Source organism: Podarcis erhardii, assembly GCF_964252035.2.
Source record: "Podarcis erhardii genome assembly, chromosome: 13".
NCBI classification, from domain to species: Eukaryota; Metazoa; Chordata; class Lepidosauria; order Squamata; family Lacertidae; genus Podarcis; species Podarcis erhardii.
The window spans coordinates 43,425,425-43,445,944 of record NC_138502.1 but is presented as its reverse complement, the minus strand read 5'-3'; the positions used below and the strand labels follow the sequence as shown (position 1 = coordinate 43,445,944).

The window sequence follows — 20,520 nt, the reverse complement described above, 5'->3', positions numbered from 1 at the left end:
GCAGCGCTTCGCCAAGCCAGCCCCAAAGAGCAGGTTGAAAGGAACCCAAAGCCTCCGGAGGCTTCGGGTGAACGCACCTTGAACGCACAGAACACACCTTGTTTTAAAGGGAGAACAGGAACTTAAGTTTACCCAAGACTTTTGGAATGAAGTTCGCAATTGTTCTTGGAAACATCTTTTGGTTTTGGTTTTTTTTGGCAGGTGAGGTGAGTTATTCATGCAAGTAAGCTTCAGCCAATAGGCAAGTTCAAAATGAGCACAAGTTTAAATGGAGATTAGCTCAGTTTATGCTCTTAAAACAAAACACAGGTGTACCTTTTTCCTGTTCTCCCCCTCCTATGGTCCGGTGCGTCCTATGGTCCAGTGCGTCCTATAGAGCGAAAAATACGGTACACCTCCCTGTCTCTTTTTCACCTATTTCCTTTTGTTCCTACAGTAGCAGCCGTGGACACTTTTTGGACTACCTCAGCTTGCTGCCCACCATCGAAAGGACGGGAGCAGGCAGCGAAGAGTCCTACTCAGCCTTTGCCTTACACTCCCAACGTCAAGGCCAGCAGCCATCGACATAGGAAAGTTCCCCTGGCGGAACAAACGGACGAGCTGCCTCTGAGCAACGTACAGAGGCCAAGTGAGCAGCCCAACACTACAGACTTTTCCTCCGCACAAGACTTTGTGTCTGCAGAGAGGAGCCAAGCCCCGGTTGTTTGGGGATGCATTTTTGTGGGGAAGCCTGAGCTGTCATGCCTTTCCCACTGCTTCTGCCTCGCAAAGGAGCATCACTGTAAACGGAATCAGGATGTCGCCTGTTCCGTATGTGCTATGGGATGGGGTCTGCACACATGGACGGTGTAGGGTGTGTGTGCCCCCAAGGCCGGGTCTAACTTAAACGAGCGTCGTTTGATCCTCTGTGCCTTGCATGGCTCAATTCACAAAGCCACCCCAAGGCCAAAGCGCTTAGAAAACTTTAAGGAGCTGCCTTAGGAGAGGAAACTTCCAGAATTTGTGCCTCAGTGTTAAAGGGATTGGGGGTCACCTCTCTTTCTTGCTTCCCTTAGCCTTAGCCCCCGCTCAGCTCCTGTCTCCAACAGCAGTGGCACTACGTGTGGCCTCCTCTTTGCACTTTTTTACAAAAAAAACAAAACAAAAACCCCAAACTAAAACCCTGATTGGGGCAATGAACTGCTTGGGCTCATCCTTTTACTTGCATGGGAACCTGCACTTTGGAATGAAACACTGATGCTTTCTGTTTTGTGTATGATTTTTTTATTATTACACACACACACACACTTTCATTTTGGAAGCGAAACAGATAATGCATCTGTGTTTTTCGGTGATTAATAAATAAAAACAACCTCAAACTCCCTCCAAGCAACACCCAGGACGTGAGGAAATTTTGCCTGTTATACTCGGCACTCAGGACTGCTTTCCCCTTAAAGGACAGACAACACACACCCTGCCAGGAAAGTAAACTCAAGTAGAACCAAAGACAGTAAGCCAATATGCATGCAGCTGGGAGTTTTCCAAGTTCCCTGATCCTTCCCACCCCCAATTACACTCTGAGCACACAATTGTGTTGTCAATACTGTCCTGTCCTTCTGTCTGAGAGGGGCATATTCTACAGGTGTCATGCACCACCCCACAAACCCATCAAACCCTGGAGACATCACATTCGGAATACATGAGGGGCGGAGGAGGTGGGAATGAGCTCCTGCAAACAACCCTCTCACAATCTGGGGTACAGGAAAGTTTTAACGGATTCATAACGGCAGAGATCACCATGGTAGGCTGGTGGTCGGCGTGCTAATTTCAACAGGTCTTCTCTGAGCGGCACATAAGTTGAACACCACCCATAGCTGCCCCAGGATGTTTTGCTGCTCTGGTGGTTGTGCACAAGTCTTTGGCTGCGCACGGCGTACAGGGAATTGTAGAACTGTAGAGTTGGAAAGGACCACAACAGACATCTAGGCCACCCCCGTGCAATGCAGGAATCTTTTGCCCAACACAGGGCTCGAACCCTGGGGCTAAGAGTTGCATTTTCTACTGACTTGGGGGGGGGGGGACGGGACTGAAAGGGTGCTAATATAAAGAGAAATTTAGTACAGTGGTGCTAAAGAGAAATTTAGTATCAGTGGGCCATCCCTGATATTACAGTACATTGGTGCCTCGCAAGACGGAAAACTCACTAGACGAAAGAGTTTTCCATTTTGGAGGTGCTTCGCAAAACGAATTTCCTATGGGCTTGCTTCGCAAGACGAAAATGTCTTGCGAGTTCCTGCGGGGGTTTTTTTTCCTTCCCCCCCCTTTTTTCTAAGCCGCTTATCCGCTAAGCTGATAAACCGCTAACAGCGCTAATCCGCTAAGCCGTCAATGGGCTTGCTTCGCAAGACGAAAAAACCGCTAGACAAAGAGACTCGCGGAACGGATTCTTTTCGTCTTGCGAGGCACCACTGTAGTCAGCCTCACCGGACCCACACATGCAAAGGCATATACTGGAGATGCAAGGCATTGCCTGCTTTTCTTAAAGGAGCCACAGCAAGGGTTAATTCTTCAAGCTAAATGTTTTATATAATGGATACCGAGAAGAATGAGACATTTGTGTGATTGAATACAAATCCTTCCACTTAAAATACAGGTGGATTCTCTTTAAACACCTGCTTAACTCTACTGGAAGAAAAAGTAGGCATGCAAATCTGCAGTATTAATCCCATAAGCATGTAGGGTAGCTGTAACTTAAGTTTACCCAAGACTTTTGGAATGAAGTTCGCAATTGTTCTTGGAAACATCTTTTGGTTTTGGTTTTTTTGGCAGGTGAGGTGAGTTATTCATGCAAGTAAGCTTCAGCCAATAGGCAAGTTCAAAATGAGCACAAGTTTAAATGGAGATTAGCTCAGTTTATGCTCTTAAAACAAAACACAGGTGTACCTTGAAGGACAGGTAATAAAGATCGCAAGAAAGAATTCTGCATCACCTCCAAAATATAAAATTGGTATATCTTCTTATCTCTACTAGGCATCAACTGCAGAGCTGCTATCTTCAAGGATGCCTCAGGGTGTTTTTTTTGCAAAATCTCCAGAAAGCAAGTACCGGTAGTTTTAACCTATTTCTTAGGGAAATTGCCAAAAAAAATCATTTCCGATACGGGCTGCCCTATGCCCAGGTTTCCCTGGACATTTCAGCCACTTTCAGAAAATTCTGCCCAAATACCATTTCAAAGGACAAATCCCGGCTATGACATATGGCAGCCCCATGAACGGCCCCAAGTTATTCAGGGTGGTGAAAAACGAAATGGACTGCAAGGCACTCCAAAAGAAAATCTTCAAACTGAGGGAATGGGCAATGAACTGGCAAACAAAGTCCAATATAAACTGCTGCACACCGCAGCAAAAAATAATTATCATAATTTCACATATACACATGATGTTTCTGCTGACAATGACTGACCAGGAAAGGAATCCTGGGGTCAGGGAGGTTAGCTCAATGAAAACAAAACCAGGGTGCAGCAGCTGTGAAAAAGGCAAATTCCATAGTGTGGATCACTAGGAAAAGACTCTAAAGCCAAAACTGTTAATTCCTTTATACAAACACAAGGTGCAGCCACATTTGCAATACCGTGTACCTTTCTGGTAGCCAGTGCAGAAAAGTGCAACCAAAATTATCAGGGAGCTGGAGCACCTTCACAAGGGAAGGTGACAAAATTTGGGTTTTAGTTCAGGAAATAAAGGCAAGCAAGGGGACACGGTAGTTCATAAAATTATACAACTGGGAGAAAATACAGAGGTTTTTCATAATCAGGGGTCAGCAAACTTTTTTTAGCAGGGGGCCAGTCCACTGTCCCTCAGACCTTGTGGGGGGGAGGGCGGACTATATTTTGAAAAAACAACAAATTCCTATGCCCCACAAATAACCCAGAGATGCATTTAAAATTAAAGGACACATTCTACTCATGTAAAAGCACACTGATTCCTGGACCGTCCGCGGGCCAAATTGAGGTGATTGGGCTGGATCTGGCCCCCAGGCCTTAGTTTGCCTACCCGTACTCATAACGCTAAAACTGGTGGTCATCTGAAGAGCTGAATGGTGAGACATTAAGGACAGGCAAAAGGAAGGACTTCACATAGCACTGGTTTTTCTAATTTGCAGCCGTAAGTGATGACAGACACCGGGCAGCTTAATTGACAACTTGAAGGTATCAAGGGAATTACTTCTGAGTAGCCATGTACAGTGGTACCTGGGGTTAAGTACTTAATTCGTTCCGGAGGTCCGTTCTTAACCTGAAACTGTTCTTAACCTGAAGCACCACTTTAGCTAATGGGGCCTCCCGCTGCTGCCGCGCCGCCGGAGCACGATTTCTGTTCTCATCCTGAAGCAAAGTTCTTAACCTGAAGCACTATTTCTGGGTTAATGGAGTCTGTAACCTGAAGCGTATGTAACCTGAGGTACCACTGTATACCATTCTGGGCAGAACATGCTTACAGCTTACATTTAAAGTTAAGGCAGGTGGCTTAATTTGCAAATGCCAGATTTTCTTGGTGCACGGTGAACTTTTAATTGCGCTAACTGTTCTCTTAAACAGAAGGGATTTCTGATCCCTGAATTCCATTATGTGCATTTAGTTGCACATCCCTGAATTCAATTATCTGTATTTAAAAAAGAAGAAACCAATAAATTAATGGAACGAGATGAGCTCCCTCCAAAGAGCAGTGGGAGAAGGCAGCACTTAATTTCACGGCCACGTTTTATTAATATTGTAGAGGGTTCCATTAACAAAACCAACAAGTCATAGGGAGAACAAACAGATTGAACAGAAGTTAATGGTGGGGCAACGAAGGTTTGGCACTTCATAAATGCACCCAGAAAAGACGTGATATTAGTTTTGTATCAATGAGTTCAGTTGTCTTGGGAACTTACTATTCATAAGTTAACATAACAATGTTAGTAGGTTAAGATACCTTTGCTCTATCCTGTTCTAAACTGTTCCAGTGCTGAAATTACTGTTGCATCTTTTGTGTGGAGGGAGCAAGGCTCTTAAGTCTTGCGCTGTGGAAGCCTGGACTGCAGACAACACAGTCCAGCTTCAGCTAAATGGAAAATTCCCTTCCCTCCCTTAAGCCTCTTAAGAGAATTGTGCATCTGACAATTGCCTTGTCTGGCTCCCAGCCAGCCACCGCTTTAATGATTTACTAGCCCCAAATACTACTTAGGAGAGACAATAACAGCAACAACACAGCTGTGAAAGCAGCACACACAGAATACGATGCCCTGGAACAGAGCTGGTCAGAGTTCATAACAGTTGTTCTTGGTTGATAGGACAAGCCAAGCTGATTATTCTATTGGAAAACAAACTCTCAGCATACCTGCTGGAGGAGGTACAGAGATCTTTCCTGAGGACCATACTTCTTTAAATTTCATAAGCAGGAAAGGTTCACTTAATGTCCATAAAATGTAGCACTGTGTCAAGGTCACTTTTCCAAGTCTCTGGAACCCACCCCTGCAACCATGCTTTGAAAGGAGCCTGCAGGTCCCATTAAGACCTGTACTATTTTCACTTCTGTGATGCGGGTGGAGTTGTAAACCACAGAGCCTAGGGCTTGCCGATCAGAAGGTCGGCGGTTCGAATCCCCGCGACGGGGTGAGCTCCCATTGCTCGGTCCCTGCTCCTGCCAACCTAGCAGTTCGAAAGCATGTCAAAGTGCAAGTAGATAAATAGGTACCGCTCCAGTGGGAAGGTAAACGGCGTTTCCGTGCGCTGCTCTGGTTCGCCAGAAGCAGCTTAGTCATGCTGGCCACATGACCTGGAAGCTGTCTGCAGACAAACGCCAGCTCCCTCGGCCAATAGAGCGAGATGAGCCCCCGCAACACCAGAGTCATCCGCAACTGGACCTAGCGGTCAGAGGTACCTTTACCTTTTATTTTCACTTCTGAATGTCTGTGGTTTTGCTGTGGACCTACAAAACTAGTTGAAACTGACATGTGACCAGCACAATATTCACCTATCAAATCTTTTAAACTGCGTATTTCATCCTATGTAACAGTACATAGTCCTGTCTGTGCTACTCTGAAAAAAGAAATAAGGAGCTGCTTATAAGCATAATCCACATAACAGATTTATTGTTCTTTCACATTAAATACAGTATCTGAAATTGTTAGGCTTTGACATATTACGCATGGCAAAGAGTTTATAAACAGATGAAGAAGCCAGTTCTCTATGAGCAGCAGGGGGGCATCAATGCCCCAGGTCACTGTGCCAACGCATCCTCAGCTGGCAGCACAGATGGCATTCTGTCCCTGTGCTTCTTAAAGTGGAAGTACTCCGTCATCCTCATTCCGCTGAAGCCTTTGCTCTTCGGGCCTGCATGACTTCGGCATCCCGTTCTAGCTCATCCAAGAAGCGTTCTTGGGAGATGGAATGAATGGTGTAGGCATCTGTGCGCAGAAAGCTCAGGAAAACAATTTGCAAATACTATTTCTGGAGGTCTTTAAGCAGAGGCTTGACGACCATATGTCAGGAGTACTCTGATGGCATTTCCTGCTTGGCAGGGGGTTGGACTCGATGGCCCTTGTGGTCTCTTCCAACTCTATGATTCTATGATTTTTAACAGCCAGGTAAGTCACTGCACACTGCCACCTAGCTCCCTTCCAGCCCTGAAGCAGATGCCAAGGGCAAAGAAGGAGAAAGGGCATTTGCCCTTCAACTGAGCCAAACCTTAAAGTCACAAGACGTGCTTTCACAGCACAGGGCGGCGCTGGTCTCAATGAGGCCAGAACGGATCCAAAATGGTTGGAGCGAGTCACTTCCAATAGCACTAAAACTAGCCTCCTTCATGCAAACATGCTGGCAGGGAAAATGGGTTTGGGAGGGGGGCCTCCCAAGATATTGAGGAAGAGAGGAGTTTTGCAGTATGCAGCAAAATCTGCTTCTGCTACCAAGAAGGTTGCTAGTGCATGCCCCTAAGGCAGCCTCAGCTGGAAGTGAGCAATGTCTAGGCAACACGATGACTGTTTCAGTACCACGCTGACGAAGAATTTTACGAAACAGTAGTCAATACAGTGGTGCCTCGCAAGACGAAAAGAATCCGTTCCGCGATTCTCTTCGTCTAGCGGTTTTTTCGTCTTGCGAAGCAAGCCCATTGACGGCTTAGCGGCTTTTAGCGGCTTAGCGGATCAGCTGATAAGCAGTTTAGCGGCTTAGAAAAGGGGGGGAGGGAAAAAAACCCGCAGGAACTCGCAAGCCATTTTCGTCTTGCGAAGCAAGCCCATAGGGAAATTCGTTTTGCGAAGCGCCTCCAAAACGGAAAACCCTTTCGTCTAGCGGGTTTTCCGTCTTGCGGGGCACCACTGTATCTGGAATCACTGTTCAGTGCTGGACATCATATTTGCTGAATACGCAAAGCTTGTCTTTCATCATACAAAGTCTGGTACTTCGCTTCATTTAAAGATTTTCAGAGACTTTGAGACTAAAGATTTCATTTTGTACTAGTTATGGTTTGAAGGAATTCTATAAAGATTGTCTATTGCGTATGTATATGGTCATCGTGTTGCCTAGACATTGCTGACGTTCTCTTTGCAACACAGGGGTTTGTTTGGTTACTTATCGGCTGGAATTGAGGCTGAAGGAAAGCAAGCAACCTACACCTTGCTTGGGGAAGGCGGGAATTGGCCTACTAGGAGGAGGCATGGCCTTTCCAGAGCGCTTCTTCCGCATCAGAAGCAACTGTGGAGGTTTGCACCAGGTTCGCACCAGGTTGGAAATTGGTGTCAGAAGTCAAGCCGCACACATGCACACCCCACACCGGAGGATTCTCCGGGGCCAAATCGTCCCGCCTTCCAAATTAAGCCCAAACACTGCCCCCTCAGATCTCAACGCTTCTCTGCCCCAAATGGATGGGGTGGGGTGGTGAGAGCCACCCAGATTTTGAGGAAAGACCCTCACCTGGACCCCAGAGGGGGAAAGCAGAGCCAAATGTCTCCACCATGCCCTGTGTTCTCCTCCCTGCACTTTCTTCAACGGTATGATGATGATTATTACTCCTTTGTGTGAGTTCTGCATTGAGCCCTGGGCGTACTGGTTTGTTTTATAGAATCCCAGAATTTTAAGAGTCAGAAGGAACTCTTCCTATGCTTTTATTTTGTATTTTTATGCCGTGAACCACCCCGACCTCTTCGGATGAAGGGCAGTATGCAAATTTAATACATAAATACAGTAACTTGTGTGTTTTTTGTTTAAAAAAGCCATTTTAGGAGATTTGCAAAGCTAAGAAGGGTTCAGTATGGTTCCAAATTGGATAGGGGGCGGCTTGTTGAGATTTGACTAAATGACCGGGGGGGGGGGTCCCCTTCCAACTTTTCATTTCTATGATTCTATAAAGCAAGCTGATACACCCCCTATCAGGGATGCGGGTAGCGCCGTGGGTTAAACCACAGAGCCTAGGACCTGCCGATCAGAAGGTCGGCTGTTCGAATCCCCGTGATGGGGTGAGCTCCCGTTGCTCGGTCCCAGCTCCTGCCAACCTAGCATTTCGAAAGCACATCAAAGTGCAAGTAGATAAATAGGTACCACTCTAGCGGGAAGGTAAACGGCGTTTCCGTGCGCTGCTCTGGTTCACCAGAAGCGGCTTAGTCATGCTGGCCACATGACCCAGAAGCTGTACACCGGCTCCCTCTGCCAATAAAGTGAGATGAGCGCCGCAACCCCAGAGTCGGCCACGACTGGACCTAATGGTCAGGGGTCCCTTTACCTTTACCTTACACCCCCTATCATCGCCCAAGGCTCAATGCAGAACCCACGCAAACTAACAACAACTTCTCCTTCAGGTTTGGCTGGGATGCTCCAAGCCAGGGGTCAGCAATTTTTTTCAGCAGGGGGCCGGTCCACTGTCCCTCAGACCTTGTGGGGGGGGGGCTGGACTATATTTTGAAAAAAAGAACAAATTCCTATGCCCCACAAATCACCCAACACATAGAATCATAGAGTTGGAAGAGACCAGAAGGGCCATCGAGTCCAACCCCATGCCAAGCAGGAAACACCATCAGAGCACTCCTGACATATGGTTGTCAAGCCTCTGCTTAAAGACCTCCAAAGAAGGAGACTCCACCACACTCCTTGGCAGCAAATTCCACTGTCGAACGGCTCTTACTGTCAGGAAGTTCTTCCTAATGTTTAGGTGGAATCTTCTTTCTTGTAGTTTGGAACCATTGCTCCGTGTCCGCTTCTCTGGAGCAGCAGAAAACAACCTTTCTCCCTCCTCTATGTGACATCCTTTTATATAGACACCCTTTTGTATCTGAAGAAGTGTGCATGCACACGAAAGCTCATACCAAGAACTGACTTAGTTGGTCTTTAAGGTGCTACTGGAAGGAATTTGTTTTGTTTTGACTATGGCAAACCAGCTATTTTGTTTTGTTTTGACTATGGCAGACCAACACGGCTACCTATCTGTAACTGATCCTTTTATATATTTGAACATGGCTATCATATCACCCCTTCACCTCCTCTTCTCCAGGCTAAACATGCCCAGCTTCACAAAGATTCACAAAATGTTTAGGGGTGTGCGCTCCCCATAAAAAAGGCAATAGACACCCCCTTTCACAGACTTCATTTAAAAGGTGCAATGAAGGCGCCAGGCGAGCGACTCCCCTTTTCTCTCTCTCCACAGGAACCCGTATCCAGACGGGCGGGATGAAAAGAGCGCCCCTGAGCATGTGCAGAGTTGCTTCCCCCCCCCCGCTCGAAAGGCCGCCCACCCTCCCGCTCCCCTCCCGTCCAGAGAGGGATACAAATTCCTACGACCACCGCGCCGATGCCGAGCGCCGTGAGGGCGTTGCGGGCCCTCAGCCCGCGCCGGGCCGCGTCCACCGCGGGGCTCGAGGCCAAGCCGCCAGGGGCCCCGGCGCGGTGCAACTCCCACCGCCGCCGGACGCTCGAGGTTGGGCCGCGCGGGGGTCCCGCTCCTCCAGGCCCCGACGGAGACGGCGACGGCGACGACATCTTCCCCGCCCGCTCCGGATCAATGGGAAGGGCCTGCTGGGCGCGCCCTCATGGGGACGGCTGAGGCGGGGCGGCCATCTTTGTTGAGGGCCCGCGGCGCGCTGCAAGGAAAGCGGCGGCCATCTTAAGGGGGGAACTGAGCGGCGGTGCCGCTCCCGCCATCTTTGGCGAGGGCGGGCGCGGGCTCAGGGCGGCTTTGGACACGCGTGTGCGCGCGTGTGTGTGTGAGGGCGCGTGTCTGGGGACGGTTAATTTCGGAGGAACAGCTGTGTGGTGTGGCGGGGGGGAACCTGTTCCTGAGAAACGAAATAGGAGAGATTATGTATATAATTACATTAGTACAGTACTATATTATTATTATTATTATTATTATTATTATTATTATTATTATTATTATTATTATTATTGCTATTATTTATTGTTGCATTTATATGCCACCTTTATCTTCCCAGGAAGCTCAAGGTGGCGTACATGGTTCTCCCCGTTTCATCCTCACAACAACCTTGAGAAGGAGGAGAAAAGGGGGATTATTGGCTTTTTTAAAAAAAATTATTACTATATATAGTTAGTGTGTGTGTGTGTGTGTGTAGATATATATATATATATATATATATATATATATATATATATATATATGCATAGTGAATTTTATGTTGCAAACCACCCTGAGACTTCCGGGTATGGGGCAGTATACACATTTAAGGAACAATAACATAACATTTATGTTATTTAATTTATTTATTTAATTTAAATTTAAGGAATAGTAACATAATAGATTAGGCTAAGAGATGGTGACATGGGCATAGCCAGGGTTTTTGTTAGGGGTGGGGCATGAGGGGGCAGAACCTCAGATTTTTATTGATGGGGGTGACAGCTGCCCCTCTGTCCCCCCCTTGGCTACACCCATGGATGGTGACTGGCCCAAGGTCATCCAGTGAGTGTGGATTCGAACCCTTGTCTCCCAGGCCATAGTCCAACACTAATGCCTACGCCACATTGAGTCTCTGGAGATGGCAGGTGGGCAGCACGTGGTGGCAACCCCAGCCCCCCCAGTCCTATATCTAGGCGTGTTCATTTGGAAGGGAGTCCCCGCCGGCCCACCAGCCTTTGGGGTGGTGGCTCAGTGGACGTGTGTCAGTAGGATTAAAACAGATCCTCTAGAATTGGCGTTTTTTTTACGTAAGCCACCTCTCACACACACACACTTGCACACCATCCGGTTCATTGATTTTGTTGATTTTGTTAGTCGCTTTGCCTTGCCTGGGACAACCCAAAGCCTGTTTTGCAAACAAAACAGACCAAAAAATGAAACAAAACCCTGCACATAGATACATTAAAACCATGAGGAAAACAAAATACATTACAAAATGTCCCAATGTAAGTGGTCACAGATAGTTTAAGGCCTGATTATAGAGGAATGTTTTCGCTTAGTGCCTAAATGCAGTGCTTTTTTCAGAGGGTGGGATGCAAGGGAATGCATACCCCTAAACATTTTGTGAATCTTTGTACTTTTGTCCAGTTACTGTATTTATTTTTCCCGATATGAACTATAAAATGGTGATTTTCTTGAGTCAGAATGAGAGTATTTTTCTTTTTAAAGAAAAAAATCACTGTCTAAAAGTACGGTATATAATGGTGGCCCCAAGCGAGCTTCCCTGGAGAGAGTATTCCACAAACTGAGGAGCCACCACAAAAAAGGCCCCATTCTCATGCTGCCACCCTCCGGACCTTGTGTGGAGCGGTGGGCCATTAACCTGATTAAGCAGGATATTCCTATGTTCATGTCTTGGACCATGAGAGTGCTAGAAAGCAGCAGTTTTTTACGGTTCAGTCAACAGAAACATGTATTCTGTGGCTATGTGGTGGTGAAACTCCCAGATCATTCCCTTTCACCTCTTAGTTGCTTCACCTTCTGCTCTGCTACTCAGGAAGTGGGGAAAGGGCACTGCTCTTCCAGCTTCTTCCTTCAACTTTCCAGAGGAGAAACTGTACTCACCAAAGTCAGCACCTGATGAAGGGAAACTGTGATGGGTGGGTCAGAGGTTTTGTGGGCATGAGGGGGAAGGCCTTCTGCGTGCCATTGTGCCCATAGGCACCACATTGGCAAACTTCAGCCAACATGCGTATAGCATTGGATCCCACTGAGCAGTGGGCCTTAAGATCTGAGTAAATATGCATAGGATTGTGTTTTAGTGTGGAAGACAATTCTAGATTTCCTCTTGCAACATGGAGTTCCAGAACCCTTCATTTTGAGAGAGGCAATAAAAAGGCATGGGCAGAGAAGGGAGAGGGGAAAGACAACAATTCTAGAGAAAGTAAGGAAATTATACAAATTAAAATGGTGGGTGTTGAACTGCTCTTTCCTCCTTGACAGAACTCTTCCGATGGGCTCACCCACAAAGGTGGCATCCAGGTACCATTCTTCGGAGCCTGTCTTTGGAGCAGTGGCCGGCGGAGTTATCCAAGATGCTTTGCTCCACATGGCCAGGGAGAATGAGCAGTACCTGAGTGAGCTGTGCGAAGAGGCAGGTTGCTTTAAAGAGACACAGATCGTGGGTGAGAACTGAGCTTGGCAAATTCAGTAGGCTGACATGCCAAAAGAACCTGCAGTTATGATTCTGAGGATCCCCCACCTCTCACCCTTTATTTATTTTTTTGACAGAATTTGTGTTTCTTCTGTCCGAAAAATGGAGCCTGACTGAATCAGCAAGATACCAAGCCATAGAAATATTTGAAAGGTATTGATTTGTTCTGCCCACCTTGAGAGAAGATAACATTTTACATATTCTTCACCTTTGAGGTGTAGCTTTCGGACAACCATGTTATCATCTCCGAGTGATGACTAGACCTTTACATGCTCCCCTTATATATATATGTATTTTTTTATAAAATCCTTTTAAAAATGGCTACCACAGGTATTAATTTAGAGCAGGAGTGAGGAGCCGAAGGCCCAGGCTGTACAGACTCTGCCTGCAAATGGTAATGTAAGAAACACCTTCCATTAGTCATAAATGCAAGAGTTTAAGGGGAAGGCAATTGCAAGATGTCACAACCTTTTTCCTCGGTGTGCTGCTGGCTAGTCACATCAGGCCCACCAAGCATTTGCAGTTTTCTTTTCTGCTCGAAGTGACTGCCAAGGGGCCCATCCTGGCGGGCAAACACTTTCTGTTTAGGTACGCAGTAGCAGAAAGAAGCTGGAGGGATCTGGAATCCCAAGGACGTGTTTGTGGGGCAATTCACCGCTCCTGGGACAGTAGAGCAAGAGTAGAGGGCTTTTCACACTGTTTCACACATAGTCCGTCACTGCCAGGTATCTGCAGCAAGCAAGCACCTTGCAATTTCCCTTTCAGGACTCCTCAAGCTGCTTTAACTCCCTGACAGAGATCTAAGCAAGCGCCTTTGATTCTGGGGTGTTGTAGAGAGCAAGGTTTACAGGTACTGCCAGCCTTGCTTCATCTTCGTATAACCAGATATTTTTCCCTTGTACTTTCTTAGGTTCATGCTTACACTCATTAAAGAGGCTTCTCATCTCACGAGAGCAAAGGAGGAAGACAGCAAGTGGGCCTCAGTGAAACAGCAGATTGAGAGCACATATGTGCTGCGTCTGGTCTCTTGCATCCAGCTTGCCAGCAAGCTCTCCTTCCATTATAGTGTAAGAAGATTCAGGAAGTGCCCTTACATATTTTGACATAATCTTTGCTCTCTTTATGCACCATCCCAGAGCCATTCTGTGGGAGGGAATGTTAAGACAGTATTTTTTTTTTAGAGCAATGTTACAGTAATGTCTGCCCAATAAATGAAAATGGGAGTTACTGGTTGCAAAGCCAGATGTACTCTGCAAGTAAAGCTAAAGGTAAAGGGACCCCTGACCATTAGGTCCAGTCATGACCGACTCTGGGGTTGCGGCACTGATCTCGCTTTACTGGCTGAGGGAGCCGGCGTACAGCTTCTGGGTCATGTGGCCAGCATGACTAAGCCGCTTCTGGCGAACCAGAGCAGCGCACAGAAACGCCGTTTACCTTCCCGCTGGAGCGGTACCTATTTATCTACTTGCACTTTGACGTGCTTTTGAACTGCTAGGTTGGCAGGAGCAGGGACCGAGCAACGGGAGCTCACCCCGTCGTGGGGATTCAAACCGCCGACCTTCTGATCGGCAAGTCCTAGGCTCTGTGGTTTAACCCACGGCGCCACCCGCATATGCAAGTAGCCATATTAAAAATGGCTAATAGCTATATAGCATTATGAGGCTTTCACAATTATCAACTTGTAGCTGAAGGGGGTGGGACACCTTTTATATTATTGGAAAAAACAATATGAACAGAGTTTGGGGAAGGTTTTCTTTACATGTTTATAGAGATTTGCATGTATTTTTAAAATATGGGGTCTTGTTTTAAGAACTGCTACCAAAGTTCTGCTCATAGAACAAGCTCTCCTGCCTCCCCCGCCCTTCTGCAGCTCCCTTTGCAGCCCCCATAGCTTGAAATGTCATTTTAATGCAAAGTGTGTGTTGCAATAAATAGACAACAGAACTCCTTTAGCACCCGGTCGTGGTAGACAGAAGTAAAGTTGGCATTTTGAGAGTAATGGTCACATTTCTGTCTTCGTACAGATAGTGAATAACAACGTGGTTCTGAGGTTTCTGAAGTCTTTGGGCTTCTCCTATACCACAGAAGAACTACTGGAATCTGAACTGGCCATTTTGAAGGCTCTGCATTTCCAAATCAATTTTCCAGCCCCTTTTGCTTATGTTGAAATGCTGCTGGAGGTTTTAGGTAAGGGTCGAGAACAAGACATAACATTGGGCAAGCTTTAGCTAAGGAGGTAAAAATAAGTCACAGCCCCCACTCGTCTTCTTTGAGCAGCAAGCAGCTCTAGGGAACCCTTAACAGGGCATTTTTTTCTGGTGTACAGAGCAGTGGAAGAATAAGGGTATGTCTCGAAATCTATTCGCTTAAGCTTCTTCTGGCATATTGGGCTCCTTGTTTCAGGGAAATGAATACTTGGATCAACTTGCAGTGTTCCCATTCTGCAGCAAGTCCCATTCTGAACAGCTCCACTTTAAAGGAGATGCTGTTAATCAGAAGAAGGGGGAAAGACAATTTTTTTGCCGCAACAGAATTACTGTATCTTTTGAATTTGTTGCTAGATCTAGCCTGAACACACATTCAGTTTGTTCCCCTTGCTACCTTTCCCTTGTAAGCTATTCCAGAGAGAACAGTACCTTTTTGGCTTTAGGTTTTTGGGGAAAGTCTACAAAAATTAAGGCGCTGAAACCGAGGCAACAAATCCTACAATAGTTTGGCCACATAAGGAAGAAGGGTGTGGTGAACTACTAGAAGGCATCTCCCGTAGGTCCACGCATCTACCCTAAATTGTCCAAAGGGGTAGTCAAGACATAGGTTTGTAGATTCTGGTTCCAGACAGAAACCTAACTGCAGCTTCTGCTGCCTTCTGTTATTCCTCATGATTAGGGTACAATGGCTACATGCTACCCACAAAACAGCTGCTTGAAATGTGCAGACATTTGCTGGCTTTAACGTACCTCTTGCGGAGCAGCGTTTATGACACCTTGCTGAAGACTTCGATTAAAAACTCCTCTCCGAATGAGCTCCAGCTGTAAGTTCTGGGAAGTGACAAGCTAGAAATGAATTCATTCTGGTAAGGGGGGAGCTTTTCTGGGGGGGGCAGAACCTCAGATTTTTATTGATGGGGGGGGGACAGCTGCCCCCCCTTGGCTACATCAATGACTGGTGACTGGCCCAAGGCACTTCCAGACTCCAGTGTGTCTGTTGAAGCAGCACAAAGAGCAGAGAGCGCTTTAGAGACCAAGAAAGTCTGAGTCACTTTTCCAGGCAGCACACCTTAACAGAGGCCTGTTTGTAAGCAATGCACATGGGATGGAGCCTGACTTCACAAAATTTGGCAACAGCACAGCATGCACAGCTCTCGATGTCTATTGTAAGGTATCCTTTAAATACAGGGTGGGAATTAGCAGGGATGGGAAGGCTGGTATTTTCTAACCCAGGCTAAAAATGTCCTATTTGGATACGTTGCTGAAAGGAGACATAGTTCAGCTGTAGACAGCGGATGAGCAATGTTCTATTCTTACAGCTCCAGAAGTAGAAAAAAGCCTTGTGAAAGTGCCACACACACACACACACGCACGAAGGTTAAAGGGAAACACAGAACACCACTCGGTACAACTGTGGCTTAAAAAAAGGGGGGGGGAGAAATTGCATCACCATTAAGGGTGGTTTGCACAATAAAAAGTATCGACGTGGTTGAAATGCACCATCAGGCAATAGCTGCTAGAGCCCCAGCATTACACAAGTCCCTTAGAATGACTGGAGAATTGTATCATATTTTTTTACAGAAACCTTTCAAAAGAGTTATTCCAGAGCGAGTTTCAAACTACTTCATACAAGGAATTAGTCTGAAAACGGCATGTGATGGTCCTCTGTTGCAAGAAAAGCTGCATTTTTAGGGCCTTTTCTACATAATTGGTTCTAAAAATGTCTCGTTGGATATAAGTGGTTTTTCCTCAACAGAAACACTTTTGTTGCAAGGATAATGCATTTTCATAGCACCTGTAACACATTACGTTGCGGCCGAGAAAATACACCCACTCTGCTGGTGTGGTTTATGGGATGTGGCTGCGTAAGTGTTGTGGGCATATACTGAATATTGCCTAGGACAGAGGTTTTCAACCTTTTTGAATCCACAGCTCCCTTGGCCAACTACTGTATTTTTTGCTCTCTAAGACTCACTTTTTCCCTCCTAAAAAGTAATGGGAAATGTGTGTGCGTCTTATGGAGTGAATGCAGGCTGCGCAGCTATCCCAGAAGCCAGAACAGCAAGAGGGATCGTTGCTTTTGCTGCGCAGTGATCCCTCTTGTTGTTCTGGCTTCTGAGATTCAGAATATTTTTTTCCTTGTTTTCCTCCTCCAAAAACTAGGTGCATCTTATGGTCTGGTGCGTCTTATGGAGCGAAAAATACGGTACATTCTTTCTGCGGCACCCCTGTGGGGCTCAGGAGCCCAGTTATGTCACTCCTTGCCTGCAGAGCTGCCACTCTCTCACCCTTTTTCAAACACCCTCCCTTGTGGAGTGTTCCCTTAGCCTCCTCTCCTCAGGAGTCCTCTGGGCAGCCCCATGGCTTCCGCCCATGGTCTCTGAGCTGCCCCAAAGGGAGGTGCCTCCTCACACTGCCCCACAGGGGCCTGGGACTTGTCTGTCCATTCCCAATAGCAAGGGCTGGCAGACTCGCTGGCTGGGCTCCCTCACCCATTTGCTTGCTTACTGCGAGGCTGCCTCAGCTCCTGGCACCCAGCACCCCTTGACCAGCCCCAGAGGCACCATTCACCTGTGGATCTTGTAGCCAGGGCTGCTGCAAGAAACAGCTGTGCAAGCCTTTTGGAAGCAGAGATGTGAGAGGACATCAGAAGAGGGAGGGAAGGAAATGAGGACAGAGGCTAGTGTTGCCCGTGGCACCCTTGACCATCATTCAAGGCACCCCAGGGTGCCACAGCACACTGGTTGAAAACCACTGACCTAGGACATAAACGATACATCCTTCTCCTATACCGTTCCGTGACCTTTTGAAAAACTCCGTTTTAGACTTCTATAAGCACATCCCTGCTATACTACTCAAGCAAAAGACAACTCATGTACTCAGTTAACAAAAGAAATGTATGAAAAGCAATAGAAATTTGCCCTTTCTCTTCCCCCGGCCCTGCCTCCCCCGGCCCTGCAGCATTGCCTACCATGTCTTGATCTACCGTATTTTTCGCTCTATAAGACGCACCAGACCACAAGACGCACCTAGTTTTTGGAGGAGGAAAACAAGAAAAAAAAAATTCTGAATCTCAGAAGCCAGAACAGCAAGAGGGATCACTGCGCAGTGAAAGCAGCAATCCCTCTGGCTGTTCTGGCTTCTGGGATAGCTGCGCAGCCTGCATTCACTCCATAAGACGCACACACATTTCCCCTTACTTTTTAGGAGGGGAAAAGTGAGTCTTATAGAGCAAAAAATACGGTATTTACTTCTTAAAATCTAAAAAGAGATTCTCTCCCGCCCCCTCCAACACTGGTGCACTTATCTCCAGTGGCAGAGTGTCTGTGAACTTTTATATTTTTTAGGAAGGAATGAAAACACCAAAGAGGTTTACTGTTCTCCCATTATGTGCAGACAGGATGTGGTAATATTGCCACTGGCTCAGTCACATGCAAGGATACCATAAAGTGACTTCTTTGTGTGCGTTTTTAGCTTGTGGATAGCCACACATTCTCCTTTTTAGATGGTGGTAGCTTCCCCAAGCCCACATAAAAATAAATAAATAAAAAATCCTCTGGTGCCATGTTCCTTTGTAAGGAAATAACTCCTCCTTTTAGACTTTGGTGTAGAATTCTGACAATTCCCAATAACCTAGAACAGGGTGATCTAACCTTTCATACCAAGTGGGCCACAAGAGTGCTTTGACAAGGAACCCATGAGCCACACACTGTCTTGTCACACGGGGTAGGAGAGCGAGTCCAAAATTTTATGCCCCTCACCAGCCCTCCCAAAGCCGGGCGAGATGCTGGGTTTGGGGAAGCAGGCAGGAGGACTCTAGGACTCTTGTCAAGAGCCCTCACACCTCCTTCCCAAAGCCTAGTGCCTCTGCGGGGAGGGGCATCTAATGTTACCCAGGGCCGCCCAAAAAAAGGTCTCAGGCTGGGTCTGGTGGAGTGGCAGTAGAACGCAGCTTCTCCAGCCCGATGAGTCTTCCTGCGATTAGTGGCGTGCAATGCCACACCTTGTCTTACTTTGTTGCTTCAACTGGACAGGGCAAAGTTTCTGCCAGTAAAAGAAGATCTCATGCTATTGGCTGTCGGAGTCATTGGGGCAAGCACTTTCCTCCTGAATCCCGAGGGCTTGAATCAGGTACTTACACTTTTGTGGCTTAGCCACGAAACTGCCACGGGGCTACAAGGTGTGGCAACCCAGGGGTGATGGAGTGGATTCCACTCTTTTCCATACACCCCCGACCCTTGCCACCTTCCTTGCCAGGTATCCATGCGCTGTCTTAACCTCTCACCCTTTTTCTTTTGAAAGGTTACGGAATACCTCAGCGACACCACAGGCATCGGTCGGCAAGACATTATTGAGGCAGTCTACGCAATTCTGAAGCACAGCGTGGGCGACGACTAATTTCTTCCACCTTCACCCCCTGCCCTCCAAACAGCATGCTGCCACACTTCATTTGGGGCTCTCAAAGAGATGGTTGTGCTCCAAAGAAACAAGGCAACCAGTTATATTTAAATGTTAATGCTTACCTCAGAGGCTTTTGTCCTGTTACCGTAACCTTTTGAGAAGGCCAGGGGCGGGCACTTAAAGAGGACACTTAAAAGGGGCCTTAGGCCTACAACCATTGATGCCTTGCACAGTTACAAGACTGGTGAAGAAGCATGGCTCCTGAGGGCAGACGCTGAGATGTGTGTGCTGCCGCAGCAGGAGAAGAATGTTTCTTCTGAAGGCCTCCCTGGAAGGCAGACCTCTCAGTGTAAGTGGATGAACTCATTCACAAGGGAAGAAGAAACATTAAATGCATCTATGGCAGCTCATGATAAATAAGGATGCTGTGTTCTTCCGGAATACAAACGGCTTTTATTTATTCTTGCATTTCCTAGGGCATCTTAGTGTAGCAACCAAACTGCAATTCTAATAATGTTATAGCTTAGTAAAGTCACTCCTCCAGTCCTAAGCTGTTAAGAGCTCCTCAAGTAGGTCTCTTTTTACTGCTGTACATGGGTCCCCCCTAACTATCCAGGACCCAGTTCGCTTCTTTCCCCAAAAGCAGCAGCAGGCTGTGCCGCAACAGAAATCCAACCATACTGTCGTTTTGCTTCATATTACCCGACAATGACATTTTAAGACAAAAGTGCTTTGCAGATTTTTGGTCTTGTAAGGTGATGATGTACTGATATCACAGGCCAAGTCCTGTTTTGGGTAGCTTTGAAACAAACTATAGACACATGACGGGATGGAGTCCTCCTCTCTTACAAGAGTCATTTGTTGTAGAACTGGGAAGAGACCCAGGCTAGACCCCACTTCAGGTTCGTCAGCATGAACTTGAGTGCTTTTGTCCACTGCTCCTCCGAGTTAAACTGAGTCTTTATGGAGTAAGACCCACCGCTTCCACCTGTGTCTTCAATCTTGCCCTTCTCCACATCCATTCTGCAGTGGAGAAACACAGATTCTTGTCAGGCTCCAAAACTGAAACTCCTAGCAGCTGACACCATCGCAAACCTCGAGTTTGTCAACAGAGCAAGCCCCTCCATTTTTCTGCAATACTGTTAATTTACTAATTGTAAAATGCACTGGTGATGTCAAGGCTCCTGCTGAGACAACAGCCCTGCCCTCCCCTTTTTTTACCACAGCACTTAAAACCTTGCTTTTTATTTCAAATAAAGGTCACCCAAGCAGGCTTGGCTAGAATGAAAAATGTGGGCAACGCGGCAGGACACCTGCCCTTGTGAACCTAAACAGAGATGCA

The 20,520-nt window shown here is 46.9% G+C and overlaps 5 protein-coding genes across 9 annotated transcripts in view; 3 read left to right on the top strand and 2 right to left on the bottom strand.

The window, feature by feature from the left end:
- The window catches only part of WNK4 (WNK lysine deficient protein kinase 4), a 63,320-nt gene extending 61,957 nt beyond the window's left edge, over positions 1-1,363 (top strand). The window contains exon 20 of the mRNA XM_081837608.1: positions 437-1,363. Coding sequence (XP_081693734.1) covers positions 437-439 — 3 coding nt within the window. The 3' untranslated portion in view covers positions 440-1,363. The remainder of the gene's footprint in view (positions 1-436) is intronic.
- LOC309328166 (mucin-3A-like) overlaps positions 1-13,851 on the top strand; it is a 157,604-nt gene extending 143,753 nt beyond the window's left edge. The window contains exon 12 of the mRNA XM_081838175.1: positions 13,833-13,851. The gene's annotated coding sequence lies outside the window, so the exon portion shown is untranslated. The remainder of the gene's footprint in view (positions 1-13,832) is intronic.
- Positions 6,080-10,106, bottom strand: COA3 (cytochrome c oxidase assembly factor 3). The gene is made up of 2 exons (XM_081838339.1): positions 9,775-10,106; positions 6,080-6,423 (listed from the first exon to the last, which is right to left on the bottom strand). Exons 1-2 carry the CDS (start codon positions 9,983-9,985, stop codon positions 6,320-6,322), a joined length of 315 nt encoding a protein of 104 aa, XP_081694465.1. The 5' UTR covers positions 9,986-10,106; the 3' UTR covers positions 6,080-6,319.
- Positions 10,161-19,638, top strand: CNTD1 (cyclin N-terminal domain containing 1). Of its 3 annotated transcripts, none has more exons than XM_081838192.1 (8): positions 10,161-10,205; positions 12,360-12,541; positions 12,648-12,723; positions 13,481-13,637; positions 14,595-14,757; positions 15,457-15,601; positions 18,812-18,908; positions 19,080-19,638. In XM_081838192.1, exons 2-8 carry the CDS (start codon positions 12,370-12,372, stop codon positions 19,173-19,175), a joined length of 906 nt encoding a protein of 301 aa, XP_081694318.1. In that variant the 5' UTR covers positions 10,161-10,205; positions 12,360-12,369; the 3' UTR covers positions 19,176-19,638. The 3 variants fall into 3 exon arrangements, with proteins under 3 accessions (XP_081694318.1, XP_081694316.1, XP_081694317.1); XM_081838190.1 differs by having other exon boundaries at positions 10,202-10,307; XM_081838191.1 differs by lacking the exon at positions 10,161-10,205 and adding an exon at positions 10,228-10,323.
- The window catches only part of BECN1 (beclin 1), a 24,409-nt gene continuing 23,497 nt past the window's right edge, over positions 19,609-20,520 (bottom strand). For 2 of the 3 annotated variants that reach the window (XM_081838035.1, XM_081838034.1), the window contains exon 12: positions 19,609-20,201. In XM_081838035.1, coding sequence (XP_081694161.1) covers positions 20,140-20,201 — 62 coding nt within the window. In that variant the 3' untranslated portion in view covers positions 19,609-20,139. The remainder of the gene's footprint in view (positions 20,202-20,520) is intronic. The other variant, XR_014150702.1, reaches the window with a different exon arrangement.

Excerpts from the sequence above, each read along its gene's own strand:
- COA3 (XM_081838339.1), bottom strand. The coding sequence starts at position 9,985 with ATGTCGTCGCCGTCGCCGTCTCCGTCGGGGCCTGGAGGAGCGGGACCC. Across the intron at positions 6,424-9,774 it reads CGCGGTGGTCGTAGGAATTT|ATGCCTACACCATTCATTCC; the intron begins GTATCCCTCTCT and ends TTCTGCGCACAG.
- CNTD1 (XM_081838192.1), top strand. The coding sequence starts at position 12,370 with ATGGGCTCACCCACAAAGGTGGCATCCAGGTACCATTCTTCGGAGCCT. Across the intron at positions 12,724-13,480 it reads GCCATAGAAATATTTGAAAG|GTTCATGCTTACACTCATTA; the intron begins GTATTGATTTGT and ends GTACTTTCTTAG. Across the intron at positions 15,602-18,811 it reads TCTCCGAATGAGCTCCAGCT|GGCAAAGTTTCTGCCAGTAA; the intron begins GTAAGTTCTGGG and ends TCAACTGGACAG.